This window comes from Myotis nattereri (genome assembly GCF_964212035.1).
Source record: "Myotis nattereri genome assembly, chromosome: 5".
Classification (NCBI taxonomy): Eukaryota; Metazoa; Chordata; class Mammalia; order Chiroptera; family Vespertilionidae; genus Myotis; species Myotis nattereri.
Genome location: NC_138080.1, coordinates 108,385,222 through 108,402,341, shown reverse-complemented (window position 1 = coordinate 108,402,341; position 17,120 = coordinate 108,385,222). Strand labels below are relative to the sequence as shown.

The following is a 17,120-nucleotide window of genomic DNA, read 5'->3' as shown; positions in this document are numbered from 1 at the left end:
CCCTGGCCCACAGCCCCTCTGCCCAGGTGGGGCCCATCTGCTGACCCCGCCTGTCCACACCCCCAGGGCCTCCCTCCCGCCTGGGCTGAGCACCAGCAGCCAGGCCCGGCCTCGGACCTGCAGTCTCTCCCTGCCCTTCTGGCCTGGGCCGGGGGCCGGAGCCCCCAGGGAGAAGCCGGCCTCCTGTCCGAGAGGAGCCAGGCCCGGGGAGGCTGCGGCCACTCCTTCCGGCTGGGCCGGTGCCTGGTGGTGGCAGCCGAGTCTCCAGAACAGAGGACCCACAGAGATTTGTCCAGCATACAAAGGGGGTCTGTCTGTCGGTCTGTCTCCCGAGGCGAGGGCAGCCCAGGGCGAGTGGCCCCAGCGCCCAGCCTCCCCTCTGCAGCCTGGCCCCGGGCTCTTTGTCATTCATGAACCCGGGCTCCGGGAAGGCAGGCAGCAACTTGGCTCCGGCCTTGGGAAACAGAACCGCAGAACCACAGCGCCTGGACCGGTGCCACCTCAGAACTGAAATCAAAACCCCAGGAGAGAGAAGGGGAAACTGAGCAAGGGGTGGGGAGGGCCACGGGGGACGGTGCCAGGGCCGAGGAACCCGGGCACCGCCATGCTGCACGTGACAGGCACCCCACAGGTGTGCGCCCTGCGGGACTGACCAGCTCACCCCTGTGCGTGTCCCAGCAGCGGGCCAGCCTGGGGACCCAGGGGTTTGAACAGCCCGCCCACCCCTGCTCCAAGCGGCCTGGCTGGGGAGTGGGGAGCAGAGGGACAGGACCTACGGCGTGCGGGGCTCGGGACACCGGAGGGGGGACTGTCTGTGCACCCGAGGGTGCGTGTCTGCACTGCTGCTGACGGGCTCCTGGGTAACCCACTTCCTGTCTCCTGTACCTGCCGCCGCACAGGCCAGCCATCACGGGGCAGCCCTGCGGCCAGTCCACGCAATGTCTCACATCGTCCTCCCAACAGTCCCCGGGGAAGCGTGCCTTCCGCGTTGCACACATTTCTGCCCCGCACACCCTCGCCCGGCACAGCCTGAGCTTCCGCAGGCAGCGCTCTCCCGGGTCTGCTCCTCACTAGGACGGAGCGCGGGGAGGGCGGGGAGTGGCGCTGGTCAGCCCTGCGCTCCTGGGCCATAAGGAGCGGATGGGATGCGGGTTAGACTCCATAGGAGCGGGTGGGATGCGGCTTGGATTCGGTGCAGCCAGGGGTCCCGGTGAGGGAGCGAACGTTCCTTGGTTGACCTCGGACAACCAGAGCCCCAACCATCCCCACGGCCCCTCCTGCTTGGACCCAACTGAGGACGTCAGCGGAACAGTCATTATCAAAATCAGAGCCAGGGTCCTCCCAGCCCCTCCTGGCTCCCAGTGCCCCCACCTCTGGTGACAGAGCTGTAGGAGGGTCCCTGAAAGTGGGACCTGAGGGTGCAGGTACTGAGCCCCAGTCTCTCTTGGTATGAGCCAAGTCCCCGGTGTCTGCGGGGACCAGGGTCTGGGAGGACCGGGATCTGTGGGGACCGGGGTCTGGGAGGACCGGGATCTGTGGGGACTGGGGTCTGGGAGGACCGGGATCTGTGGGGACCGGGATCTGTGGGGACCAGGGTCTGGGAGGACCAGGGTCTGGGAGGACCAGGGTCTGGGAGGACCGGGGTCTGGGAGGACTGGGGTCTGCCGGGACTTGGCCTCACTCAGACTTCCTCCAGCCTCCGTAAGCATCGCACCTGGTCCCACGGGACATCAGGGAGCCGGGAGGCCCAGGCCCACGGAAGCTAAGTAACCGGCTCACAGGAACCACAGACATACATTTCCATCCTGGCAGAAATTTCTCCTGAAGAGCATGTCCAAAGAATTAAAAGGAAAATTGTAATTTTAAAAACCCCTATGAATGTAAATTAAAGAAAATGTTAATGCCCTGGCCAGTTTGGCTCAGTGGATAGAGCATCGGCCTGCGGACTAAAGGGTCCCAGGTTCAATTCCGGCCAAGGGCACATGCCCAGGTTGCAGGCTCAATTCCACACCTCCCCCCAGTGGGGGGCGTGCAGGAGGCAGCTGATCAATGATTCTCTCTCATCACTGAAGTTTCTATTTCTCTCCCTTCCTCTCTGAAATCAATTTTAAAAATACATTTTTAAAAATGTTAATGGTGGCCTGAGAGCTACAGTCTGCAAAGGGAGGTGGTACCATTGTCACGTGGTGGTGTGGGAGGCAGGAAGGCCAACAGGGATTAAGAGTCCCCCCTGCAGGCCGGCTCAGGGGAGGTGGGTGATGCATGGGACCTGCTTCGAAAGGGGCCTGGCTGGGATGGCTTCCCCAGCCTCTGTGCGGGCTCGGCCCACAGCGGCCCCACAAGGCACCCACCTCTGTGAGCCCCGCCTCCCGCCACACCTCCCCCAGCCGCTGCTCTATTGGACAGAACTGGGTTAAAGTATTAAATTCACACAATCACGAAACCGTTAAGGACTAACCCGTGGACTGCACGGGAGTAAGGGCCAGGGAGTGGAAACGGTTCTCACCAATGCACCCCGCGTCCTCCCTGGGCTCCCCACCAGGAAGCTGCATCAGCCAGGAGTGAGCAGCGCAGGGCCCCGCCCGGCCCCACAGGGCGCGCTAGTCCACTCCAGGGGCAGCACCTGTGTCCCATCCACCCCCATCCACCGGTCACTTACACCAACTTCCTGTCTTTCCAGGGCGCCAGCTAAGGCCCTGAGGCCGACACCTCCGGAAGGTTAAACAGCAGGTGCCTCCTGCCCATCTCACTGCACCCTCCAGCCCTGGGCTCCCCCCTCTTCAGGCCAGCACCCCACCCTCCAGCCCTGGGCTCCCTCCTCTTCAGGCCAGCACCGCACCCCCCAGCCCTGGGCTCCCCCCTCTTCAGGCCAGCACCGCACCCTCCAGCCCTGGGCTCCCCCCCTCTTCAGGCCAGCACCGCACCCTCCAGCCCTGGGCTCCCCCCCTTCAGGCCAGCACCCCACCCTCCAGCCCTGGGCTCCCCCCCTTCAGGCCAGCACCGCACCGGCTCCCACCTCACACCAGCACCAGGGCCCTAAGGACCCGGGATGGGTGCAGCCAGCCCTCCCGCCTTCAGACCCAGAGCAAATGGGCAGGGACTCATCCTCACGCCCTTCCTCTGCGCGGCCACGGTCCCCACACAGGCGCTCCCCAGCTTCATGAAGGAGACACTCAGAATCCCCCCAACTCCGAAAGGCAGCCTGAGGGAAGGACCCCCTGCTCCCGCCTGCCCTGCCCACGTCCTCCTCCGCAGGGGCCTCTGGGGTCAGCTGTGCTCAATGTGACCAGGACCTTAGAAACTTTAGGGCCCAGGGACCCCCAACCATGAGCCGCATGGACGTGACTCTCACACTGATGCCAGCAGGGCTCCAAGCCACCTCCTGCCACTCTGCCCGGAGGCGAGCGGAGACCTGGGGGGAAGGTAAGAGGGGAGGATAAGAGGGGGAGAAGGGGAGGGTAAGAGGGGAGGGGCAGGGCAGGATGAGTAAGGCGGGGGGGGGGGGGGGGGGGGGGGCCCAGGCTGCATTCCCAGGACCCCCTGTCCTCCGGGCACCCCTGGGGCTGAAGGGCAACTTCAGGAACGGGTTTCACGCGGTTTTCAGGTGAGCCCAAGCCCCCCAGCTCTTCCTAACCGAGCCCCCCACCCCGTGCCCCTTAATTAGGAGTCAGAGCTGCCCTCGGCTCAGCAATCCCCGGGGAGTGTCTGGCACCACCATTTACGGAGAAGGAAGGGAGCCTCCGGGACTTGGAGCTCACCCCGTGCAGAGGCCGTCCCGTCCAGGCTGCTCTGCCTGGGCCCTGAGCCTGTTTCCCCGCCTGCTCCGAGGGGGCGGACGGGGGCACAGAGGCGGCGGCGGGAGGGGCGGGCCACGCCTTCCTCGCGAACAGACCCGCGGGCGGACCAGGGGCGATGCCTCTGCGCGCGGCGCCCGGGCTTCCGGGGATCAGCGCCCTCAATCCTCGCGGGGCGCCGGGTGGGGACTCACCCTCCCCGCCTCGCTCACCCGGGAGCTGGGGCTCAGAGCCGGGCGCTGGGAACCCCGCCCGCCCGCTCACCTGGCGAGCGTGGTCGCCTGGAAATCCGGGAGCCGGGGCAGCATCGCGGGCCGCGGAGGCCAGCCCGGCTCGGAGGACGCGCTCGGGGCGGCCCGGGGAGGCGCGGCGCGGCGGGCGCAGCAGGCGGGCGGGCGCGGGGCCGGGGCCGGGGCCGGGGCCGGGGCCGGGGCCGGGGCCGGGGCCGGGGCCGCCGACGCCAATCCCGAGCGGATGGAGGCGGGGCGGGCGGGGGGCTCCCGGCCAATCGCCTGGGCGTCGTCCCCGTGCGGGGCGGACCCCTCGCCGGAGGTGGGGGGCCGGCGCGGGAGGGGCGGGGGGCTGCTCTCCCGGGTCCGCTCTGGCCTGCGCGGAGCTTTCCATCAGAGGCGGCGGGCCCGGGGCTGGAAGCGGGGACACCCTGCGCGCCCGCCCGCCCGGCGTGGCCGCCCCCAGTGGACCCGTAGCTCGCGCTTCCCCAGCGCCAGCGCCCGGTCTCTTTGAGGCGCGACGACCCCAAAGGGTCCCTCGGAGCCCTGGGTCCAGATTGCGCCCCGCACCTCCTGGAGCCGCGGCTCACCAGCCTGTCGCCAGCCCCTTTAGTAAAATGCAATAGAACGGACGGTGCAGGGCCGGTCCCAGGCCCACGTGTCAAGTCCTCGGCAGCCGCACGTGGCCGGGGGCTCCCTTGGGGGACCCTCTCCGAGGTCGCAGAGTCCTGTGGGTCGGAAGCTGGTCTCAGGCGTGGGCAGACTGTGTCCTGCTGGAGGGAACCTGTGTTCTCACGGGGAGTCACGGCCCCGTGAACGGCGGGGCTCATGGCTGTGGTGACCGTGCCTCCTGTCCCCTCAGACGGAGGGAGAGTGGGGCTGAGAGGGACCGACCCTCCCCGGACCTGCCCTGCAGCCCAGCGCTCCCCTCACGGGGCCTCTCAGACCCAGGAGCCCAGTCCAAGAGCCCTGTGCTCCCCGGCCTCCTCCCGCCCTGCCCTCCTTGGCAGCTGCTGGGACCTCACCCCACCCCACCCCAGGCCTCACTGTCAGCCCCCCCAGGACACCCCGTGCCCCTGGGCCAGCCACACCCCCTCCTCGGCCCCCTGCCTCCATTCCCTAAAGGGTCCCGCGGGCTTTGCAAAGATCAACGCCCCAGAGGACCGACCTCCAGCCGCCCCCCTTCCCCGGGGTCCACGGAGCCGCAGCTCCTGACAGCGGAGGGGCCGCAGGTTTGGGCCAGGCCTCTCCAGCTCCCCCGGGGCCTCCCCGGCTCTGGCCACCTTGGCAGAGGGCTCGGCAGGGCCCAGAGGAGACCCCCAAAAGGAAACACGAGCCTGGAGATGGATTCTATTTTTCTCCAAGAGCAGAAGAAGTTGACTGAGACGCAGGTTGCTATTTTTACTGCCAGCATCCAGTTGTTATGGCAACCAAGGCCTGGCTCCTGCACCAGGACTTAGGGTTGGCCTGTGAGTGCACCCAGGAGGAGACAAAGTGGGCGCCAGGGTGGCAGGGAACAAGCCCCCTCCTGCTGGCGCTGGGGTCCCAGGTTCTGCCCGGCCTGTCGCCCAAGCCTGCCCGCCACTCCTGGGAGTAGGTGGCCGGGCCTCCTCTCCGGAGGGGACCTGCAGCCCCTGCCGCAGGAAGTAAACCAGCCCTCACGCTCTCCCCTGGAGGTGGCATCAGGACTCCCCCCCACCCCCCACCCCCCAGGCCAGGCTGGACGGTGGTTGAAAGCTCTGAAGTTAGCCTTCCTGGGACTCCACCACCCGGGCCTGGCTCCACCAGCACCCAGTTAGGTGCCCTAGGCCAGGGGCTTAGCCCTGCAGCCTCAGTTTCCTGCTTGCGTTTAGCAGCTTCCTGCTTATAAAGTAGGGGTGACAGTCGCTAACTTGCAGGACGGCCCAAGGAGCCCGACATCATTGCTGAGCGTTAGTATCCCCTTTAATCCTCTTTGTAACTCCGCCCCACCAGCCACCTGGGACTGGGGATCAACCCTTGTCCGCCTAACCCTGAGTCCCTGCTCTGCCTAGGGCGAGTGGGAGCAGGAGGTGAGATAAAGCCCTCCCACCTGCTCCCCGAGCCCTGAGGGCACCCGCAGCCCCTCCCAGCAGGCAGCCTCTGCTGTCTGTCTCTGGGACCCATGGCACCTTCTGACCGGATTCTCTTCCCTCCCTCTCGGTGGCTTTAATCCCAGAGCCACCCACCTGGGGGTGAGGGTGGGGGCTGCGCAGTGTGGCTGAGCCAATACTTTGTGGATCCCCCCACACACACACACCTCACCCCTGGGCCTGTGGCAGCTGCCTGGCATACAAACCTTTGGCAGCTCAGCGGCCCAGATGAGGCTGCTTCCCGCTCTCCTCCCCCCTCTCCTCCTCCTCCTCCTCCTCCTCCTCCTCCTCCTCCTCCTCCTCAGGTTCAGCCTAAGGAAGTCCCAGAACTTCCTCGGGGTGAGAACTACAGCGCCATGCATGCGGGTGCCCTGTGGTACTTACTCTCTGGGTGACCGCGAGCTGGGGTGGATTTTAAGGGTCATCTGAGCCACCTGCCATGTGGCCTTCCAGGCCCCCAATGAGGCCTCAGCTACATTAGGGATCGGGTCCTAGAGGCCAGGAAACCGAGGCTGAGAGAGGAGAGTGGCCTCACTCAGGGACGCCAGCTGCTGCAGTGAGCTGGGGTGTGAGCCCATCACCCGCCTCCAGGGCCCAGCTCACAGCCAGGCGCCTGCCCAGCAACCTCGGAACCACCATAGTCCAGTTCAGTTACACTCTCCAGCCTGAAATGCCCCAGGCGACTCTTTGCGGGGGCGGGGGGGCATTTCTTGCTGAGTCCCTTTTCCATTCAAGAATCCCGCGCCTGTCTTTCTTTCTGTTCTCGAACGTACTTATGCCGCTGCTCCAGGTCCTTGTCTGCTGACTGCAACATCTAGGCCACTTCGGTTCGATTTCTATTGGTTGTTTTTCTTCTTGCATTTTCTCATTTCTTTGCAATATTCCTATTAGATGCCAGCATTATAAATGGCACGTGGTAGAGATTCTGAATTTTGTTATGTTCCTCTGAAGAGTGTTGTGTTTTTGTTTCAACAGGCAGTTACCACCTGTGGCTCCTCCCCTTCCAGAATCACCCTCACAGAAACTTTCTGGCTCTTTCGTCAGCCCCTGGCTTTGACCTCCAACCCTCCAAACCAGAAAGGCTGTAGGGCGAGTCCGCAAGCAGAGCCACAAACTTGCAAATGTCGCTGCCTTTCAAAATTCCCTCCCTTTTCTGTCTGCTCTTGTCACTCTTCAAATAATATCTGTATTTATAATCTATACATATATCTTATCCATATGTGTGTGTGTCAATTAGAAATAGTTTAGCCCGGCTGGCGTGGCTCAGGGGTTGAGCATCGACCCAGGAACGGGGTCACCGGTTCACTCCCGGTCAGGGCACATGCCCAGGTTGCAGGCTCCGTTCCCAGTGAGGCTTGTGCAGGAGGCAGCCGATGGATGATGTTTCTCTCTCATCCATGATTCTATCTCTCTATCCCCTCTCGCTTCCTCTCTCTCTAAAAGAAAATCAATAAAAATAGTTTATATGTGTACATCGGTATCTCAGATCTTAGGACATATATTCTCCAGATTCTCTTTTATACATGTTTCTACTGGAGAGTTAGTCCAGCCTGGCTCCTCCGTCCTCCAATCCTTCATTCTCTGTCCGGCCCCCTGTGTGCCGGGCCTGATGGGACAGGCCTGTGCAGTCACTGCCCAGCAGGGAGCTGTGGGCTCTTCCCCCACCAGCTCGCCCTCCCGAGCCAGCGTCAGGCCTTCCCCAAAAGGAAAAGCAGGTCCCCGCGCCAGGCTGGCACTGGCCACACGCTGGCTCCCGGGAGCCGGCTCTCAGCTGAGATCAGCGTGAGGAGATTTGCTAAGGGGCTGTTCTCAGGGCTGCGCAGGGAGTGGGGGGGGGGGGGGGGCGGAGGCAGGAAGGGGCAGCCGAGAGCTGGGCTGCTGGGCGCTGTAGCCAGTGGCCTCAGCAGGTCCAGAGGGGACTTCCTAAGCTGGGGAGGCCCTTCGAGGTTCCCCACGGGTGGGTGAGGTGGGCCTTCACACCCCACCTCTCAGTCACTGGTTCGGCTGCAGGAGCCGCACGGGGTGGGGGAGGCGATCCCGGGGGCTGACAGCTGAGGGACCTTCATTCCTGATCAGAGCTTCCTCCTATCGGCCTTACTCTGAACGGCCGGGTCCCCTGCACTCCCTCCTCCGCTCCCTCCCCTCCTCCAAACAAGGCCTTCTCACTCTGCTCCCCTCCTGACTCAGCTGCGAATCCAAACCCAAAACTTCCAAAGCGGCAGAGATGAGGCAGGAAGCAGCTGGGTGAGGGGCCTGGGGCCAGATCCCCGGGCCTTTGGTTTTTGTCTTCCAGGCGCCCTCATCTGAGCCTGGGGTTGCTGTCACAACCGCAGGAGGGGGCTGGGGTCCCACGCATTAGCTAGGTGCCCAAGGGCACCATTCAGAGCAATTTTCCTGCCCCCTCTCATTTTCCTTTTTTATTGATTTCACAGAGGAACAGAGAGAGAGAGACATCAGTGATGAGAGAGAATCATTGATTGGCTGCCTCCTGCATGCCCCCTACTGGAGGTCCAGCCCGAAATCCCGGGCATGTGCCCTTGACCCAAATCGATCCCGGGGCCCTTCAGTCCACAGGCCGACGCTCTATCCACTGAGCCACACCAGCCAGGGCCAGACTCATTTTCTAAGAGGACACTGGGGCCGAGAGAATTGGATTATGAAGCCAAATTCAAATCCCGACTCTCCATTGACGTGGGGGCTTGGATTAAAACAAAACAAACAAAACTGCCGCCAAAGAGAACACAGGCAGGGGCGTCAGTCAGAACCCGAGTTGTCGCAGGAAGATACTTGCGAGGGGTGAGGTGACTTCCCACAGGGAAAACCCTCCAGATCTGCATTTAACAGACAAAAAGATCACGTGAAAACACTCACAGCCCGGCGAGGTGCGGGAAGTAGATACTAACGCTTTTGCTTTTGTTCTATGCGTGCGAGAAACGCCAGATGCCCTGTTCATCTAGACAGTCCTGATAAACTGTGCTTTTCTCAGCACTGATGGCTTTGGAGCAACTGATCCTGACCCGGGGTGGGGGGTAGGGGGCGGGGCGGGGCCGGGCCGATCCAGCCGCTGGCAGTTGTGTTATCATCTCAAACAACTCCCACGATCTGGGCCTCACGCTGTTTGTTTCTGAAATTGTGAAGTTAAAATAGAACAACAGCAAAAGAAGGGCAAAGCTGGGGTAACCATACTCCCTCAGCTCTGATCGGCCCTTCTCTCCTGGGGTCTCTCTAACATGCCATCCTGCCCCATCCGCCCGGGGGCTCATCTCCTGGTTACCGGACACCCCTGATCCCAGGCCCCCCAAGACAGGAGCGGAAGCCCAGGACCCAGCCTTGGAGGGGCCCCTTCGGTCTAATTGCTGGGCCTTGCTGCCCTCTGGTGGTCAGAAGTGGAATGACCACCGTTGAAAAAATGTGCCCGTCTGGGAACTGGCTCTGATGGGGCTGAGGGTAGGGGAGAGGGGCAGGGAGCGCCTTTTCTAATTGACGCCCGAGGAGTTCCATTCCAGACCGACCTGCAACCTGGGAAGCGGGGTGGGGCCGATGCCAGCAGAGGGAAAGTCTTCAGTGCGGGCGGGAAAGGGAGAGAGAGAGAGAGATCGGAAGAACGAGGGGGCTGCAGTGCGGCCAGCCCAGGTGACACGGGACAGGCCCTTGCAGACCGCGGCGAGGAGCTGGCTGTGATCGGGAGGTGCGGTGGGAGGGTGTCCACACCCCATGGCCTCAGGATTCCTCCCAGCGATGCCCCCACGAAGGCGAAAGGGCCGCGGTGGCCGGTTACAGGGAGGCTGCCGGAGCCTGGCGGAGGGGAGAGGCGAGGTGGCTGGTTTCTAACTGGATCTGGGAGGTGGAATATGCCCTGTTTGCTGAGGGTGCGAGACAGACATGCAAACGTACAATGGCCAGTGCACGCATGGGGCAGAACCTCCCACCCGCAGCGACCAGCCGCAGGCCAAGGCCACCGCCTCAGCCCCGAGGTCGGCCTTGAGCAAGCTGGCAGCCTTCCTGTCGTCCTGCGCCCCGAGGACCAGTGGAGAAGCCAGGCATGTCCCTCCCCGTCCTCTCCTCGCGGGGGACACCCTGCTTCTAGTCACCCCCCTCCGCTTCCAGGCCGCGCCTCCCAGCAGGCCCCCCGGAGGCCCTCTGCCCTGCTAGAAGCTTCCCCTGCCGCTGCCGGAGTCGCTCCCACCCCTGTGCCCCCTGGCGGGCCGGGCAAGGCCTTCTGAGGATGGAGGTGCTTTAGCAAACTGCCAGGGGAATGGTGGCCAGGCTCGGGCTGGGGCTTTGGGGAAACTCCAAGCCCCACCCGTCCAGTGGCTGCCGGCTGCTGGCTCAGGCATCACAGGAGCGAGGCCCCGGGTTCCCAGGCTCACACGGATCCGACAGGAAGCGACGGGGTTCGGGCAATTACAGTGCCGCCAGCTCAGCGTGTTTATCGGGACTTGGCTGTTTCACTCGGGAAAGACTTCTCAGGCTGTTGCAAGCCTTTAATTACTGCCCAGAGCTCTGGAAAAGCCGATTGGGATCACTTTTGTCAGTATTCTCTTTTGCCTGATGGTAGGAGAGCCAGACGGGAGGCCTGTGCAGCCGGCAGCAAAGAACATGCACCCCCACGTGGCGGGACCGCCGTGCCTGACGGGGAGGAATGCTTTCAGAGGCCTTGCCCGTGTCCTAGAAGTGCTCCCTCCCGCCGTCCGTCTGTCTTCCCGCATCCTCATGCCGTCAGCTGCTTGAACCCTGTTCTCACTGAGGAAACTGGCGCTCAGAGAGGTTGGGTGACTTCCCTGAGGACACACACGTTGGGAGAATCTGAGCCAGGCTGTGGGCGGCAGCGTGCCCTCTGGGTCCAGTGCGGCCTGTCCTGGCCTCTCCCACGCCTCCCGCGGGCACGTGCACTCCACCCCCTGCACGCCAGCCCTCAGCCCCTCCCCGTGGCCTGGCGTTTAGGCAGGAACCCCCGGGAGCCGCTCTCCTCTCGGAATGGTGCACAGGAGAGGGCGCCCGCCAGGGCTGGCTCTGCTCCAACGGCAGGAGGAGGAAGGGACCGCCTCTCTCTGGGGTGGGCTCCAGGCCAGGCACCTGGGGGATGCTGAAGCGATGACAGAGGCTCCTGAGCGTTCTTCCACCCTCCACGCCTCCAGCCGTCAGGAACTGAGCTCAGCCGACCTCCAGGTGAGCCGGAGGCAAGAGTCATTCGTGAGTCACACACGCCGGTCAAGCTCTCTGGCACGAACCCAGCGTACTCTCCGGCAACACTTGTCTGTGGTTCCCAATAAAACCCAGGGAATAAAACAATAAAACAAAAACTGAGCGAGTGGGCAGCAGCCCTTGGTCCAGCCCATTCCGGCCGCCCAGGGCAGAGGCCCGGGCTCAGTTCTTCAGGCACCAAGTTCCCATTATTCTAGGCAACAAGGATGTGGAGTGAAATGGGAGGGACGTGCTGTGGTCGGTGGAAGGTGATAAGTGCCACCTGGAAACACAAAGCAAGGAGGGGGCAGGGGTGTGAGAAAGTGTGGCGGTTGCCATTTTTAATAGGGTGTCCGGGCGTCTGCGCCAATTCTCTTCTAACCAAGAAATTGACATGACGGCGGAGGAAGTTTGGCAATGGGCTCACGCCCTTGGAATTCACCTGGTCATGCACCCTATTACTCAGATGGATGGTAGCATGGCCTACCAAAGACTCAGTCATGGCACCAGCTAACACACCACACCGTGTGAGGTGGGGGTGTCATTCTACAGTAGACAGCACGTGCCTGCGACCTGGGGATGGTAGTGTTTCCTTGCATATTAGACCTAATAATCCACTTAAGATATTTGTTTTCATCTACATAACTGTAGGTTTACTGAATTTCGAGATTCTAGTACCCAAACGATCCCCTGTTCCTCCAAGGAACAGAGTCAGACGTCTGGTAAATTGAAACTGGTAGGTCTACCCCAGAGCTATTGTGGGGTCTTCATTTGTTGAAGGCAGAGAGAAGGGGTTCCTAACCTAGATGGAATAATAGATCCTGTAGAACAAGAAAAAAAATTGAGTGGCTTTTCAAAATGAAGTCAAGGAATGTGTCTAGAATCATGGGGTTTCCTTGGTCACCTCTTTATGGGCCTTTACTCAGTAATAACAGTCCACAGAACCACCAAGACGCGGCTCCTGCCCTGTGTCTTGACTTTGGTGGTTAGCTATGTGGGCACTCCCATGTGTGTACTTATACATTTACATATGACTGCACGTGTCTGTCTGATGCACAGTCCCTGCCAGGCCCTTACGTCCAGGTCCAGTGACCTCATTGTATGCTCCCCCTGTACCCTGCTTTGTCGTTGTGGTGAAGTCTCCCTGCCATGCTCTCTGCGGGAAAGACAGAGGCCCGTTTAGTTAGCACGGAAGGTGCTTCCTAAACGTTACGAACGAATGAATAAATGTAGGGTGGGAGCCTCGCCGAGGGACCCGGAAAGCGTGCGCCTTGGAGAAATGGGGCTTCCATTCTCAGGCCCAGCACTTGGCAACGGGTTAACGTTCCTGAGGCTCAGTGTTCAAATCTATAAAATGGGAACGCAACAGTCTCTACACTGGGTTGCTATGACACCAAGTAAGATGATGCACATAAATATTAAACACGATGACTGGCACATGGCGGGCCTGTTAATATTATTTTTTTAAAATATATTTTATTGATTTTTCCACAGAGAGGAAGGGAGAGAGAGAGCCAGAAACATCGACGAAAGAGAAACATCGATCAGCTGCCTCCTGCACATCTCCCACTGGGGATGTGCCCGCAATCCAGGTACATGCCCTTGACCGGAATCGAACCTGGGACCCCTCAGTCCGCAGGCTGACGCTCTATCCACCGAGCCAAACCTGTTTCGGCAGGCCTGTTAATATTCATAAAATGACGGGGGTGTACCTAGCGCTCACTCTTCCCCAAGCGCATGCGCGGCGCTCGAGGAACGCCCCGCCCAGCGCGCCCCGGTGCGTCCCCACGCCTGCGCGAGTTTGACCGGAACTTTAACCCGGGCCAGAGGTGAGGGGGCGGGACCTGCGCAGCACGCCTGCGCCGTGAGAGGCCCGTGCGCCGAAGGGGCGGGCCGCGCACGCGCGCAGAGCGCCCCGGCTCCGGAGCATAAACAAGAGCGGGGAGGGATGAGGCGGCGATTGATCCCGGGGCGGCGAACGGCGGCGACTCCGGCGGCGAGCGGGGCCCGGCGCCGACCCTGAGTGCACGCGACCCCGTCCCGCGCGCGAGCCTCCGGCCGGGACCCCCCGCCCGCCGCGCGCCCACCATGAACCTGGCCAGTCAGAGCGGCGAGGCTGGCGCCGACCAGCTGCTCTTCGCCAACTTCAACCAGGACGTCACGTAAGGCCGGGCCGGGCCGGGGTCGGAGGGGCCGGGCCGGGAGCCCGGGCGGGTCCCTGGGGTGGGCCTGGGGCGGGCGGGGGGCGCCCTCCTCGGGACCCTCGGGGCACCCCCCTCTCCGGGCGGGGAGAGCGACAGAGGGACGGAGGTGCCCACCCACCGGCTGGCAGGCTTTCTCCTTCCGGACCCCATTTCTCTCCAAGTTGGGCCGAACTTTGGCCTGACCTGTTGTCTCGCCGCCCCGCCCCGCCCGGTGGGAGCGGGTCCCTCCCGTGCCCCGCGGCCCCGCTCTCGCCCGTTTCCCCTTCAGGCCCTTCTAGCCTCCCGGTCATCCTAGGCCCTTCCCCGCTTTTCTCTCTTCTTCACGTCTCGCTGTTCTTTTTGGCAGGAAACTGTGATGTCCTCCCCGGGCAAGAGACAAACTTAGCCATAATCCTGGCCTCCGACCGGGGAGACACTGGGCCCGTGGGGTGACAGGAATACCTGGGGAGCCTGGGCCCTTCGGGACCGGGCCGTGGCCGTGCCCAGGGGACGAGAGGCCCCGAGGCCACGCCAGGCGGGTCGGCGGCCCCTGGGCTGTGAGGATAGTTCCCGGGAGGCCTGGGGGGCAGGAAGGGTGAGCTGTGGGGCCGGCAGGCAGGAGAGCCATCCTGGGGCGTGAGTAAGAGGAAGTGATGTAAGAGGGGGAGTGGGTCATTGGCTTTCCAACGAGTAGTTGGTTGAGTTGTCACTGGTTGAGTGCAATCGGCCAAGTAGAAAACGAGATTTAAAAAAAAAAAAAAATTAAAGCTTGATTGTAGGCCAAATGGAAGGTGACGGAAGATGATTTGACTCTGGGTGGTGGGCACACCATGCAACATGCAGATCACGTATGGTAGGAATGTACACTTGAAACCTATGTGATCCTATTGGACCAGTATCACCCCAGTACATTTAATTTAAGAATGCATTAAGTAAACGGGGGAAACAACTTTGATTGGAGAATGGCCAGCCCCAGGGCGGCGGCCTGCAGCCGGCAGGGTTGTGAAGCTAATGCAGACAGTCCCACAGGGGGCTGCCTGGAGGGTGGAAGGGAGCCGGGACTGCTCCAGCCACAGGTGAGGAAACGCTCGTCCACAAAGGCTCCTGGAGCTGAGGATCGGTTAGTGGGGCAGCGGGGGCAGGACTGACATCTGTTTCCAGAATTCTCCATCATGTTCTTTCCACTCTACCTGCAGAGTAGGATTCTGAGGGGAGTGAATGTAGGAATCAGAGGGTTGCAATCTTTAAAGATTAAAGCAACCAGATACCATAGTGGCCTATGTGACCAAAAGCCAGTACAGCCAAAGCAGTTTGGACAACTCGTGGCACGTGGTTATAATTGGGAGAGGCTGTGTGATCCAGGTGGGGAGTAGGACATTGCAAACCAACCGCGATTTGCTTTTTAAGCCCTTAGCATCTATTTTTCCCCCCTTAGCATCTTGAGACCAGTAAAAAAAAGAAAATAAATAAAAGCGGTAGATTGATGGGGGTTTTTTATGTCTTGTATAGATTAGAGAAGTTCCAAAACATTTCCTATCATTCTTTCAGGTTTTTTTAAAATAATTTTATTTTTTTATTGATTTCAGAGAGAAAGGGAGAGAGGGGGAAACATCAATGATGAGAATCATTGATCAGCTGCTTACTGCATGCCCCCCACCGGGGATCAAGCCAGCAATCTGGGCATGTGCCCTTGACCGGAATCGAAACCGGGACCCTTCAGTCCGCAGGCTGACGCTCTATCCACTGAGCCAAACCGGCTAGGGCTCAGTTTTTCACTCCACATTATTTATATTGAAAGGAAATAAAATATGACCAAGCATTCTCTTTGCTGTCGTTTCAAATGGGCACCAAATTCCCTATATAATAGAAGACTGGCACTCTGGCCTGCAAAAAGACCTTTTTACAACTGGAAATCATGTGCTTCCCCACCCTCCCGGGAGTCTAGAAGTTATTAGTTCAAGGGAAGAGTTCTGTGTTCTGTTTTAACTTGCCAAAGAGGCCTTGATATAGTATGAACGTAAGTCATAAGCGATAGCAAGTTAGGATTATACAAAAAGTTGGTTGATCGAAATGACTAATTTGTTTTAAGTCTACACGTGAAAGAAATACAGAATTTCCTGAGGAACAGCCTTACAGTTTGCAGCTTCCCCTCCCTTGCCCATCTCCAGAACTTATTCTAACAGAGGAGCACAATTTTTCACAGGATGAAGAACATTGGTCTAGTGTCCACACTCACTGCATTTAGTGAGAAAGTCCGGAAGCCACCTCATAGGAGACTTGTATGCTATACAGTGACGCTTAACATCAGGGCACGCCTCGCACACCCACTGTCTGCTGCCTCTGCTGTCGTGCTGATACTGGTTTCCGTGTTGTGGGTCCTCCCGCGATTCTTACCCTAAAAGTATGAATAAGTTTTATTTGTTTTTTATCTTTTGTTTTGAACTAGAACAGAGACAGATGAACCCAACAAAGATGATCCCCTTCATCTTGACTTTGCATGGTTAGCTCCAATCCCAGGTTCTGAAAGGAACTCTGTGGAAGGCTTATATTGCAGGAATTTGGGGCTTTTCGAAATGGAAGGTAAACTAATAAGTGGCAGAACATCAGTTGAATCTCCAATGGAAATATCAAAGATGGAACTCTCCCGCAGATACCCTGGTCGGTGGGAAGTGATTCGGCAATGTCTGGTTTAAACCGCATTTCTAATTGGGACGGGATAAAGAGAGGAGCTTGATTTTCCAAGCCTTCCGTTTATAGCCGTGATGTGCATGTTTGGAAAAGTTAAGGTGTAGAGAGGATAGGGGGCCTTGTTAGAAGTTACTGCTTTCTTCAGGGTGTTTCTAGGTTACAGGTGTTCTGAGTAGGTCACTCTGTCCTCCTTTTCCTCACCAGTGAGCTGATGGGCTTGGGAGTAGGTGATTTTTAAGGACCTTCCATCTTAAAGCAGCAGTCATTCTGCCTGCTGAGGGGATGTGTTGAGGAGGCCGGTGGGAAGGGACTGCTTAGCTGTCAGGACCTGGTGTGACCTGCTGGACACAGGATGCATTGAAGGGGAAGTGAGGGTTACCCTCCAGTCTCTGGCTTGGGTTTTGGTGAACAGCGATAAGTGACATCATGGGAGAAGGATCAAGGAAGGAGTCGGTTTAGGACAGTGATGGCAAACCTTTTGAGCTCGGCGTGTCAGCATTTTGAAAAACCCTAACTTAACTCTGGTGCCATGTCACATATAGAAATTTTTTGATATTTGCAACCATAGTAAAACAAAGACTTATATTTTTGATATTTATTTTATACTAGAAGCCCAGTGCACAAAAATTTGTGCACTCGAGGCGGAAGGGGGGTCCCTCAGCCTGGCCTGCGCCCATTACTGTCCAGGACCCCTTGGGGGATGTCCACCTGTTGACTTAGGCCCACTCCCCGGGGGATCAGGCTTAAGCTTGCAGTCACACATCCTTCTGGCAGCCAGGGAGCCCTCGGGGGATGTCCGACTAAAGGCTTAGGCCCCCAAGGAAGCTGTGATGAGGAAGCTGGGGTGACAAAGGAGCCATGCTGTCCCACCCGGCTGCCCCGGGTCGGGTCACAAACGGGATGCCCGGGCAGGCCGGCTGATTGCTGCTA

At 60.0% G+C, this 17,120-nt stretch overlaps 1 protein-coding gene across 6 annotated transcripts in view; it reads left to right on the top strand.

The window, feature by feature from the left end:
* Positions 1-3,139: 3,139 nt before the first annotated feature.
* WIPI2 (WD repeat domain, phosphoinositide interacting 2) overlaps positions 3,140-17,120 on the top strand; it is a 39,270-nt gene continuing 25,289 nt past the window's right edge. The window contains exon 1 of one of the 6 annotated variants that reach the window (XM_081093151.1): positions 3,140-3,423. Coding sequence is in view for 1 of the 6 variants with exons in the window: in XM_081093148.1 (XP_080949274.1) it covers positions 13,408-13,481 (74 nt within the window). In the remaining 5 variants the exon portion in view is untranslated. Of the gene's footprint in view, positions 3,424-3,578; positions 3,605-13,180; positions 13,482-17,120 lie in introns of those variants that run through there. The other 5 variants (XM_081093150.1, XM_081093153.1, XM_081093148.1 and 2 more) reach the window with 5 other exon arrangements.